The sequence below is a fragment of the Equus quagga genome, chromosome 14 (genome assembly GCF_021613505.1).
Source record: "Equus quagga isolate Etosha38 chromosome 14, UCLA_HA_Equagga_1.0, whole genome shotgun sequence".
NCBI classification, from domain to species: domain Eukaryota; kingdom Metazoa; phylum Chordata; class Mammalia; order Perissodactyla; family Equidae; genus Equus; species Equus quagga.
Genome location: NC_060280.1, coordinates 19,904,538 through 19,917,571, shown reverse-complemented (window position 1 = coordinate 19,917,571; position 13,034 = coordinate 19,904,538). Strand labels below are relative to the sequence as shown.

General features: G+C 45.8%; 1 protein-coding gene across 1 annotated transcript in view; it reads right to left on the bottom strand.

The window, feature by feature from the left end:
• The window catches only part of SCUBE2 (signal peptide, CUB domain and EGF like domain containing 2), a 63,773-nt gene that overhangs the window by 49,871 nt on the left and 868 nt on the right, over positions 1 to 13,034 (bottom strand). Inside the window, exons 2-4 of the mRNA XM_046685523.1 lie at positions 12,945 to 13,034; positions 11,506 to 11,628; positions 4,954 to 5,079 (exon numbers count right to left, since the gene is read on the bottom strand). Coding sequence (XP_046541479.1) covers positions 4,954 to 5,079; positions 11,506 to 11,628; positions 12,945 to 13,034 — 339 coding nt within the window. The remainder of the gene's footprint in view (positions 1 to 4,953; positions 5,080 to 11,505; positions 11,629 to 12,944) is intronic.

Genomic DNA, 13,034 nt, shown 5'->3' with positions numbered 1-13,034 from the left:
TGGAGGGGGAGAAGGCTTAGACTTTGCTTTTGTGACTGTTTCAAATACCCCACCTAGCCCAGCAGCTTAGGGACCCGTACTAAGCAGAGATGAGGTTCCTCTTCTTGGCCCTGCATCATAGAACTTCTTAGAATTTAAGCCAATGGGGCCCCCAGATGATTAACCCAGCCCTCATGGGTCTGGGGCTCCCTTAAACAGGCCCTCCACATGGACAAAAGATAATCAGTTCAGTAAACACCTTCTCTTTCCAAAGCACAGTGCTAGAGGGGACAGTAAAGTCCAGATGAGTAAGATCAAATTCCTTTACTCTAGGAGCATGGCCTTCAGCAGAGGGAAAGAGACAAAAGTACAAGGAATTATGAGATAAGGAAAAGCGGTACAAAGGAAAGAGAGGTCACATGTGGTTGTGGGTCTCAGGATGGGTTTTATGGAAAAGCCAGTGAAGGATGGGCCCTGTGGGGTGTCTTCAATTACAAATCAGGAGAAGGGATTCTAGGCAGAAGAAAGAGCATGAGCACAGGCATGAAGGCTGGGGAGCACGGAGTTTATTCAGATAACAGTGGGTCACCAATTTGGCTGGAGTACAGGCACATGCAGGGAAGTCACAGGAGACAGAGCTGGGAAGAAAGATTGGGGTCACACTGTGGATGACCTTGAATACCAGGCAAAGAAGTTCCTATTCCATTTGGGAGGCAACTGGGAACCACTGGAGCAGGGGTGACATGGTCAGTCCCTCGTGTTGGGAAGAATAAGGCAACAGCTCAGGGAGGAATGGGAAGCCTGGGAGGCCGGCTTCACCTGTGTGCCTGAAATAGCCTCGGCTGGTGCCAGCAGAGGACCAGACCTGGGGCCTGGGAGGGGGGATGCCTGGGAAGGAAGAAACAGAAGAGGACTGTGGACAAATTGTCTGTAGGGCAGAAAGCCATGTGGGCGTGGGGTGGGGTGGCTGAAACGTGGGAAGACGACCAGCGCTGGGTACAGAAAAGGGGGTGGAGACGCGGCTGGCCGCCACTGTGGGAGGGAGGTGAGAGTGTGAGATGCTGACATTCAGGGCTATGTCTGCCAGGTGGTGGGAAAGCTGAGCCTGGTGTTGTACAGACAGCCTTGAAAACCATTTACTTGTGATAGCCTGGTAAGGTGGTGGATGTAGATGAGAAAGCCAAAGGCAGAGTGTGAGAAGGGAGAGAAGGGGCACAGAAAGGAGATGGCCAGGGGCAGAATTCGGGAGAATACTAAGGGTAGGAGCAAGTAGACGAGACAGCAGGAGCCCCAGAGAAAGAGCCATCAGAAAGACAGAGGAGAGGCAGCCTTCCTCAGTGCCATGTCCCCAGGGCAGGGTTAAGGGACTGTCCTTCCACTGTGTCACATACTACCCTGTGCACAGCTCCATCAATATACTTATCACATTGCATTCTCAAAATCATTTGTTTTTAATTTGTACCTTTTGACCCCCCCAAATCTTTTACTTATCCATCTCCACTAGATTGCAAACTCCTTGAGGTCAGAGATTTTTGTTTAACTTAGCACAGCTCTGGAACCTGCAGGTGCACATTAACTGTTCACTGCATGAACCAACAAGCAGCAGAGCATAGCATCACCAGAGCCAAAGAAGAGGAACCTTCCAGAAAGCTTTCAGACATGAAAGAGGCTCAAGGAGAAGGCTGATATAAAAGCAATTTACTTTCTCCAGCCTGATTTCCCATGTGCCTGTCACTAGCTCCTGGGCACATCCGTAACAAGAAAATTCACATTTAAATATCTGTTATCTGGTTTCAAGCTTCAGATCTCACAGTCATCCGTCCTCCCACACTACCAGGCAGATGCCTTTCTAAACTGATGGGACTCAGGCCATCCCCTAGAGCCTAACAAACTTGCCCTTCCCGATGCCAAAGGGTGAAGGGAGCACATCCAGAGGATGAGCCACGCTGGAACGCACCTGGCCTAGGTGTTCCACAGTGAGGACTCACGGGGAGCAGGAGAGGTCTGTTTCCTTGAACACCAAATCCTGGATTGGTTTTGAGTAAAACATGCCCCCCTCTGAGCTGCCACACCCCATCCCATGTTGAACCCACCATTCCTTTCCCCCAAAGCAATTAGACCTGTGTCATTAAGTTGGGTGATATACTCTGACTGAATTATTCAAAAGCGTGTGTGTTCACATGCACAAATATATATCACCAGGCTGGTGAGTTTCTCCAGACTATAAAACAGGGTTTCACCACTCTGCGTGTTAGAACCCTGACGCCTGGTCGCCGCCTCCTGAGACTCTGCTAGAACTAGTCTTGGCTGAGACCAAGGCAATGGTGTTGTTTTAAACTTCTCAAGTGATTCTAACGTGCAGCCAGAGTTGAGAAGCACTGCCACAAAACCGAATGGCTATGTTGTACTCCCAGACACTCAATAAATAGAAACTGAATTCAGGTGGAGTGAGCTGCACGGAGAGCTGTATTTCATTTTTCAGGCTCACAGGCATTCAGGATCTTGGGGCATGCTGGGTTCAGTGCCAGAGCTAAGTGGTGTTTGTACTCTGCAAATTCTGGCGAGTATATTTGTGGCTACTATGTGGTTAGGGGCCAAGGAGAGGTAAGGGGTCATCCCACAGAACACAGGAAACTCCGCTCCCAAAACATTTTGGCTTTGAGCTTCTTTCTGGTCACAAAATGCTTCGGTCCTTTCAAGTCTAAATACAGAGAAGTTTCTACGTGGGCTGGACCTGCTCTTCTCAATGTACCACTTTATTTTCTTGTGACTTCCTTTGAAAGAATCCTTAGCCCCTTCAGATATATTCAGTGGATGCTCAGGACCTTTCTGCAAGGCAGATCCTTGCTACCAAACCCACAAAGACACCTCAAGGAGGGGAAATGGAGGTAGTCTGCTGAAATATCTGTGTTAGCAGCCAAGGCAAGGACAGACTCCAGGCCTCAGGGTTTCTGAGCAGGCCTTTCCTCAGAACCACCACACCCAACCCTGGCCGAGGTCCCTAACTCCTGGATGGTTTGGTTTGTTGTTCTCAGGAAACTCACACTTCCCCCAGGCTGTGGGTTTGGGCACAACTATGGTGACTGAGTCTGCCACCAGATACAAATCCTCAAAATGCCATTGTTGGCAAATCAAAGGGAAATGTGATATTTCCCCCAGAAAATAGTAAAAAAAAAAAAAAAACAAATACTGTATGCTTCCCAACAAATCACACACTAAAAGTGATTTCATTTTTTTGAGTTTTTAATGACTCTCAGTTTATTGCTGCTCTCAGGATTTTCTCTCTAACATGTCTTTTTGTGGTACTGTTGGCCTAGAAAGTCTGCAAAGGGGTTGGTGATCCCTCAGCCCTCCAACAAGTCTTCCTGACAGCTGTGTGCTTGGAAGGCCGAGTGGTCTGACCTGAAGCCTGACATCCCACACAGGGCACAGATAGGAAGGGACAGAGTCTACTTCAGAATGGGGCACCAGGTGACAGCAAAGTAGACAAAGGTCATATGAGGAGTGAGTCCCAAATGGAAATACCCTCCTTCCCCAGCACTCAAACACAAGTTCCTATCTAGTGACTTTTATGCTGATCTCAAAGCAATTGATCAAGTGGCCATTCCCACTGCACCATAAGGAGGCATCTGAATAGCTGTCCCCGCAGAATCAGGGCCTAGCTCAAATGGCTCCTTGGTCATCCAACTGGACATCAGTGGCTCAGCCACATGGAGGGTCATCAGTGTCAAAGGAATCTGATGCCGCCTGTCTCCCATGATGTCCTCCCTTACAGCTGATAACACCAGCCTTAAAATGCAAACAGACCACAGATATCTGCCTCCCGGGTGTGCTGTATCCTCTAAGACTATCCAACACTCAACCATATCCAATTGCTTGCTGTTTCTAAGTTCTGTTTTATTCCTGGCATAAGGAACCAATGTAAACGATGCTTTTGGCAGTCCCTAACTCAGGGACTGAAATTCCAACAGCTGTTTCTGTTTTGTGGAATACTAGGAGGATGTTAATGGAAGATTTCTGTTTGAATTTCTCTCCCTTTCAAGCAAAAAAAGAGAAGGGTCTACCTGGCTGAAATCCAGGCACACATTTGGAGTCATCAGGACAAAGATTTTACCTAGTTCTAGAATAGAGACACTTACAGCATTAAAAAAGTGGTTCTAAGTTAGGACACTTTTTCTTTCTTTCTTTCTTTTTGAGGAAGATTAGCCCTGAGCTAACGGCTGCCAATCCTCCCCTTTTTGCTGAGGAAGATTGGCCCTGAGCTAACATCCGTGCCCATCTTCCTCTACTTTATATGTGGGATGCCTGACACAGCATGGCTTGATAAGCGGTGCATAGGTCAGTGCCCAGGATCTAATTCAGATGACCGAAGTGGGGTGCACAAACTTAACTGCTATGCCACCAGGCCGGCCCCTAAGACTCTTTTAATACAAGACCAAAGATCTTAAAGGTGACAAATCAATGTTAGAAAGTCAGTAAGTAGTAATGATGATGTCTGCCCATCTCCTTGGACTAATGGAGGATTTATATTATGAATGATCACATAAAACCTAAAACAGTTTACCTGATTTTCTATCAGGGAGTCTGATTTCTAGGGGGCCAGAAAACACAAGTCCTTGGGGGCTGTACCCCTTGGCAGAGTGGTTAAGTTTGCATGCTCTGCTTTGGTGGCCCAGGGTTTTGCTGGTTTGGATCCTGGGTGCGGACCTAGCAGTGCTCATTAAGCCATGCTGAGGCAGTGTCCCACATAGCAGAACTAGAAGGCCTCACGACTGAAAATATACAACTATGTACTGGGGGACTTTGGGGAGAAGAAGGAAAAATAAAGTCTTTAAAACAAATTTTAAAAAAGACAACACAAGTCCTTGATCCCCTTCTTGTTTTAATGAGTATGTTTTCATCACAGGAAAGAAAGGGGTGGGGGTGCCGAAGAGTAGGCCAAGGAGACCTGCCATTTCCAACCATTTTCCTTACCAAGACAATTATGACCGTCATGAGCCAACATGAAGCCATCAAAACAAGTGCAGCGATAATTGCCTGGAATATTCCAACAGTCATGGACACAGCCTCCGTTGAGCTCATTTTCACATTCATCAATGTCTGAGGAGTAAAACAGAAGTAAACCACACAGGTGTTATTTCTTAAGTATGGAGATACAGGTATTTACCTCTTAACCCGCCCACTTCTAGGAATCCATCCTGAAGATACATCTCCAAGAACAGGAAAATAAATATACATAAGGTTATTCACTGCAGCATTTGTAATTACAAAATACTAGAACAACCTAGATGCCCATAGGTAGCAGAGTAGTTGAATAATTATGGTACATTTACTCAATGCAGTACCATGTAGCTGTTAAAAAAAAAAGAGAGAAAGATCTCTATGAAATGATTTGCAGTGATTTCTAGAATATACTATTAAGTAAAAAAAAAAAAAATCAAAATGCAAAAGAGTGATTGTAGTATGTTATCTTCATGTGATAAATAAGGGCATACAAAAAAACACACACACACACATGAAATTCCAGCCTACTTTTTTGCAGAACTTGACAAGCTTATCCTAAAATTTATATAGAAATGCGAAAGACTCAGAAGAGCCAAAAACAATTTTGAAATAGGAGAACAGATGGGAGGACTTTCACTCACTATAAAGCTACAGTTATCAAGACAAACTGTGGTGCGGGCATGAAGACAGATATATAGACCAAAGGAACAGAATCGAGAGTCCAGAAATAAACCCTTAAATTTACGGTCACTTGATTTTAGACAAAAGTACTAAGGCAGTTTATTAGCAAAGAGGATAGTCTTTTCAACAAATGGTGCTGAGATAATTGGATAGCCATATGCAAAAAGATTAATTTAGACCCTTACCTCACACCATACACAAAAATCAACTCACAATGGATCAGAGACCTAAATGTAAGAGCTAAAACTATAAAGCTTTAAGACAAAATATAAAGCTTTTATGAGAAAATCTTTGAGACCTTGGATTAGGTAAAGATTTTTTAGATACAACACCAAACACACAATCCATAAATTTAAAAATTAATAAATTTGACTTTACCAAAATTCAAACCTTTTGTACTTCAAAAGACACCATTAAGAAATGAAGACAAGCCACAGATTGGTAGAAAATATTTGCAAATCACATACCTTATAAAGGATTTACAAAGAACTCTTACAACTCGATAATAAGAAGACCAACAACTCAATTTTAGAAGGGGCAAAAGATTTGAATAGACATTTCACCAAAGATGATATGTGAATGGCTAATAAGCACATGAAAAGATGCTCAACATCATTAACTATTAGGGGAATTCAAATTAAAACCACAATGAGATATCATTTCACACAGAACAGTTAAAATAAACAAGACAGACAATGACAAATATTGACAAAGATGTGGAGAAATGGGAACCTTCATACATTGCTGATGGTAACATAAGATTGCACGGCCACTTTGGAAAACAGTTTGGCAGTTGCTTAAAAGTTTAAACACAAATTTACCATACGACCCAGAAATTCCACTCCTGGGTATGTACCAAGAGAAATGCAAAATTATGTCTACACAAAGACCTGCAGGTGAATGTTCATAGCAATACAATAGCCCCAAAGTAGAAACCCAAATGTCCATCAACTGGTGAATGAATAAACAAAATATGGTATACCCATATGAAGAAATACTAGTCAACAATAAAAAGGAATGAGATGCCAGTACAGGCTACAACATGGATGAACCTCAAAAATATTATGCTAAGTGAAAGAAGCCAAACACAAAAGACCATATTTATGATTCCATCTATATAAACTGTCCAGAAAAGGCAAATCTAGAGAGACAGGAAGTAGATTAGAGGTTGCCTGGAGCCGGGGCAGGGAACAAGGTCTAACTGCTTGGGCACGAGGGATCTTACTGAGATGAGGAAAATGTTTGAAAATTATATTATGTAATGGTTGCACAACTTAGCTAATTTACCCAAAATCATTGATCTGTACACTTACTAGAAGTGGTGACTTTTATGATATGTAAATTATAACTCAGTAAAGTAGTTAAAAAGAAAATACACGCTTAGCTGTCTATTTGTGCAAAAGAAATATGGGAAGGATAAACCAGAAACTACAGAGACTGGTGAGCCACACTGAGTGGGAAAAGGGGTGGAAAGAAGGAGAAATGGGGACAGGTAACAGGAATAGCAGGAAGGAGTAACACTTCTCTGAGTTTTGTATAGCTTTGACTCTCAGAACCATAGTGATGTTTCACATACACGTGTGAATACATACATACGTATGTACATGTACATGCAATCAACCAGGAAGCAGCGGTAGGGGTGAGGGGAGGGATAAAAATGGAATACAAAGACAAACAAATGAACCTAACTATATTATAAATGAATAACACAACCACACCGAGGGGGATGGGGGAGAAAAGCACTAGCCTGAGTAACTTTGCAAAATAATACCTTCACTGGATGTTGTGAAGCTAAGAACAAAAATAGCCCTATACATGTACTGTGCCCTACTGAGTAAATGTATTTCACTCACAGGGTTATGGATTAGTAACTCTGTAAATACATTTTGTGTATACTAGGATTGAACAAACAGGTAAACATATCGCAGATAATGAGAACCCTGTTTCTCACTGTTGGAGAAAGAAGTTCTACATAAGCAAAGAGGGAGGTTACAATGAATCTTGTGGTATTGCTTTGGAATTTAGAGTATCAGTGTAAGTCACTCTTTTTAATATATATACAAATGGATAGATATACGGAATAAATGTAGATATGTATGTATGCACGGGTTAATATACATACATATATTTTCTAGCTCTGCCCACTGACAGGGCCTAGGAGTAATGACTGCCCAGTAATAAAGAAAACACCAAGCATCCAGATCGTGGTTTCTATACACCATTTTCCAATAAAAGAAGCAGGACTCCTTAGAAGTCGTTGATTCCAGGGCTGGGGAGGGGAAAATACAAGATAATCTGGAGCATCTTGTGATACCAGAAAATCAGGAGTTTCTCAGAAAAGGATGAGGGCATGTCAGAAGGACATAGGAGACAATGTGAAGGACCTCCCAATGGCTACAGCTGGAACAATGTGAGCCCAAAATAAATAACTATACATATAATTAAATAAATTCCCATGAGTCTATAACTGGCATAAATACTTAAACACAGAAATCAATGCGTAAATAAATGGGAGAGAAGGGACAGATCTTCCTTACAGAAGAATCTCAATTCATAGATGCCTAAGAAAGGAGGGAAATATAAAATTACCCAAAGACACACATAATGGTAATAACTGTTGTGGGCAAGACCCACAGCTAGATGCTAAAATTGGGGAGGAAGATTTGCAAAGAAAGAGAATATTAGCATAGGCTGAAAGCATCTGCCCCAAGATAGGTTTCTATTGCAAAGGGAGAAAATAGTAACCTCGCAGTGGAGAAACTCAGAATACAGCCTCTTCACCAGGTAATCAAGATTAACATCACCCGTAAGGCAACATGCTGACATCTGTGCCCTGATGTTCACACAATAGCACTTCTGTAGCAGCCTTGCCAGAACGTTTACCTTTGTATTACTATAAACACATAACCTCAATCTTATAGTGAGAAAACATAGGACATTGTCTTATCATGTCAGTTCCTACCATATCAATTCTTATCGTGAGGAAACATAAGGCAAACAAAAGAACTGAGCATTACTCGTCAAAAGTGTCAATGTCACGAAAGACCAGGGAAGCCTAAGGAACTGTTACAGATGGGAGAATACTACAGCTAAATGTAAATGTAATGTGGGACTTTGAATTGGATTCTGGGTGGGAAAAAAAGCATTAAGGAAAAACTGGTAAAATTTGAATAGGGTCTACAGTTTAGTTAATAATATTGTGCCAATGTTAATTTTCCTGGTTTTGAAACTGTCCGCTGTTTGAATGTTAACATTAGTATAAGATAAGTGAAGGGCATACGTGAATTCTGCACTATTTTTGAAATTTTTCTGAAGTCCAAAATTATTTCAAAATAAAAAGTTTATAAAATAACACAGCTCCTTAAACAAAGGCCAAGTTTAGATCCATCCTTGTTAAACTTGATTTAGTTCCCTGAACTGAGAAGTAAGGACCGTATAACAAATACTGACCACTGAAACATCCCCTCCCCAAAGTCTAGGATATAAGCAAAGATCATTTTGAACAAAATATCATTTATCTAAAACCGCTTCTGAATCACATTATTTTAAAAATACTTATTCAGGGCCCATACTTTCATTTCTCAAAAATTTTGGCAGAAGAAACTCGGTGAAGGATAAAATTCTGGTCACTCTGGGCAAACCCAGTTCCCAGTCATGAACTTCAACAGGAGCACTGAAGCTGAGGATAAGCACACCACAAATATACCACAGGTTGGACCCAAGAGGCTTAAAAACTAACAAGCCAAGAAACACATCTTTGAAAGGAGTTACATCCTTGAATATCCATGTCTTTGAATCCTTGCAATCTTCATTTTCTCTCCTTTTCCTTCTAGGAAGAAAGTTTCCACTTCTAGCCTCCTGTACCAAGAAATCCAAACTAAACAGGGACATCCTTCCTAACTAGGTTTATAAATTCTACAGGTATTCAAAAGAGCAAATCCTTCTAGGGTTTTAGTTTAAAACAACAGTACAAAGAGTATACGCTCCCTGTTGACACTGATTACCTGTGGATAAAGGAATAGGAGGGTCTTTAATTTACTATTTTACATATTTTTGTATTATTTGACTTTTTATAACAATAATCATCTATTATTTTAAAACCAATTTAAATATATAAAAGCAACAATGCTGGGGCTGGCCCAGTGGTGTAATGGTTAAGTTCACGTGCTCCCCCTCAGAAGCCCGACGTTCGCAGGTTCAGATCCCTGGCGCGGACCTAGTACCACTCGTCAAGCCACGCTATGGCGGCATCCCACATAAAATAGAGGGAGATTGGCACAGATGTTAGCTCAGCAACAATCTTCCTCAAGCAAAAAGAGGAAGATTGGCAATAGATGTTAGCTCAGGGCCAATCTTCCTCACACAAAAAAAAGCTACGATGCCAATCATTAGTTATTTTAAACTCAATAGTAGACTTTTCAACTATAAACTGTTAGCAATTCAATTTCATTTGGAATATGTCAAACCCAACAGCTAAGAATAAAGGAACTCTCGCCACTTGTGATGCAACATCCTTTACTAAATACGTCCTTTATCCAAAAGAAATCATGGCACAGTTTCTGCCCCCAGAGAGCATATAGTGAGCGGAGGACACAGTGAAAAAGTGAACATTTTTTTCCCCAAGCAGGGTACCAGTACGTGTGATTTCCAGTACTACATGGAATGTTTAATTCGGTGAGGTGTGGTATGGAGGAATCGGCAGAGAGGACTCAGGGAGAGGTAGCTCTTTGGCCTCCGATGATGTAGAGCAGACAGAGAGATGGCTGTCTGAGTCTGGGAAAATAGGAACCTGGACACACAGAAGGGCTTTATGGATGGACCACCAACCCCACTTGCTGTGAAGCTGACCAGGAGCACGCCTCCTCTGATGCAAGAGGCAGGAGCTTTGCTCCTCACGCACAAAGGAGACTGAAGAGGATTTCTCACCCAACCAAAGAGGGACACCAGGAGGGTGAGTGAATAGGAGAGATTTGGGGCCAGCGACAGGGCCAGAGGAGATCTGATGCTTTCACCTGCAGGCTAATTGTGCGATCATGGCCACAAGTGTTTTTCCCAATTCCCCTGGGTCTCAGTGTCCCCGCCTGTACAGTCAGGGATGGGATGGGCTCAGAGCTCCCTGAAGAGCCCTTCCAGCTCCAACATGCCACGATTTCCATCCTCAGGAACAGCCTCCTCCTAGGAGGGGCCAGTCTCCGCAAGTTCTGAACTTCAGAATTCATCACACCACTGGCCCAGAACACACAAGGGCAGAGTCCAGATTTTGGGCCCCCAGATCTGGAGCAGTAACGGCTTAAAACACCCCTTTGCACACATCTTTCCAGGGTGAACTTGCAGCTCCAAATGAGGCAGACTCTCAGTACAGCTCTAAAGCTCGGCAGGTTACAATGCCCAACAGCCCAAAGCCATGGACAGGATGGAGCCTCCAGAGCCTGCAGGGGAGGGCAGGACACTGGCACTCAGACACAAGAGAGAGGGTGCAAACTGCCCCAAGGTGGGAGGGTGCAGTGGGCGGGCATGCAGGATCAGCCCTGCTCTGGCAGGCGTGGCTCTCCTGATCAACATGGCTATTGACTTTCTGTCCCCAAAGTGAGTGGGACCAAAAGACACTAAAGCACCTCTTTTCCTTCTCAGAACCTAGACAAAAGGACATTTCAGAGCCAGATAAAACCATATGATCAGCTCTGGGGGAGACCCGACATTCTCAGTCCTTTAAGGATCTGAAATGCATTCCCGGAGGGGAAGGGGCAGCACGTTTACCCACACGAGGAGCCTCTACAAGAGCAGAGCAGGTGGGGGGCTTCCCCCGCTGGCCCACCCACCACTGGTCCCCAAGTCACTTACCCTCACACTGCCTGCCCTCCCCTTGGTAGCCAGGTTTGCAGGAGCACTTGTAGGAGGTGAGTGTGTTCTGACACAGGGCATTGGTGTGGCAGTCATCTAGCCCTTGGGCACACTCGTCCACATCTGCAAAAGAGCACAGCAGCTCTTGGTATGGTGCCCCAAGCCCTGCGTGACCCGGCCTTGGCCTCTCTCGAGCATCATCTCCCACTGGCCCACCCCTTTTCACTCCTCACCAGCCAAACTGCTTGGGAGCCGCTGGGATGAACCAGACCATCTGCAGGCCCGTTTCCAGGCACAGCCTGTTCCCTCTGACTGGAAGACCTCTCACCCTCTCTACTTGCCTTCAAGACTCAGCTCAGATCCACCTCCTCCAGGAAGCCTGCCATGACACTCATGTGTAGGTGAGGTGTAGTGTTCCCCAAGATGTGCTCCCATATTTATCTCCTTTCATAGCACATCACCTAGCGTTGTCACTGCTTTCCTGCCTGTCTCCCCCTCTAGATGGTCTTGATTACAGACTGGGTCTGTGTCCCTGATGCCAAGCACACTGCCTGGCACATGAGTAGGGAATAGCAAATGCCTGCTGGAGAAAGGATCAAGTTGGCCAAAAAAAGCTCTGAAAGCCGAGCAGTGTCTGTCAGCTTTCTCAGGGTCTGGGGTACGGGGGGAAAAGCTTGCCCTGGGTGGTAAGCACACCGTCTCGAGCTCTCAGACGGTGCAAAGAGGGACCGGTGTCCCCCTTCCCAACTGCCCACCCTCTCAACCTCGAAACCGGCCTTGGCAGAAGTATCTCCTGGGTTGACACCGCTCCAGGATGCTAATTAAAACAAAAGAGTTTTGAAAGTATCGCAAGCCCAGTTAGGGCAGAACGTCCAGAGTACTCATCTCCGGGCCGAGCCCCAAGGCTTGTGGCCGCTCACGGGATTCCCTCCCGGATCCTTAAACCGCGGCTGTTCCGCACACGGAAAAGCCCCTGGAGGCGGCCCTGCAGCCGCGGGGGAACTGCCCGGCCCCCGGAGAAAGAGGAGCGAGCCGCCGGACCTCGCGCTGCGCCCCGGGGGCCCCCGGTTTCCCCATCGGCACGAGGAGGGGCTGGCCCCCGAGACTCCGGTGCCCTCCCTCCTGCTCAGCCGGAGAGGGTGCGCCCGGCAGGCGCTCTCCGCGGACCCCGGCGGCGGGGACCGGGCGGGAACTGTCATCAGCCCCGGGTCCGAGGCCGGGCCGCGCGCTCAGGCCCCGGGCCTTTAGCCCAAACGGTGGTGGCGCCTCGGCCTGGCTGGCGGGGGACGGCGCCAGGGGAGCAGGGGCCACGCGGAGCTCCCGCCGCCCAGACCCCGGCCCGGCCCGCCCGGCTCGGGGCGACCCCGCGGGGACCCGGGACCCCTTGGCGGCGCCGGCGCCGCCCGCCCAGCCAGGTGCGCCCGCGGTCGGACACTCACCCTCCGGCGGCCCCGGGGCGCGGCCGGGCGGGACGGCGGCCGTGAGCAGCAGCGGCAGCAGCGGCAGCAGCAGCGGCAGCAGCGGCCGGG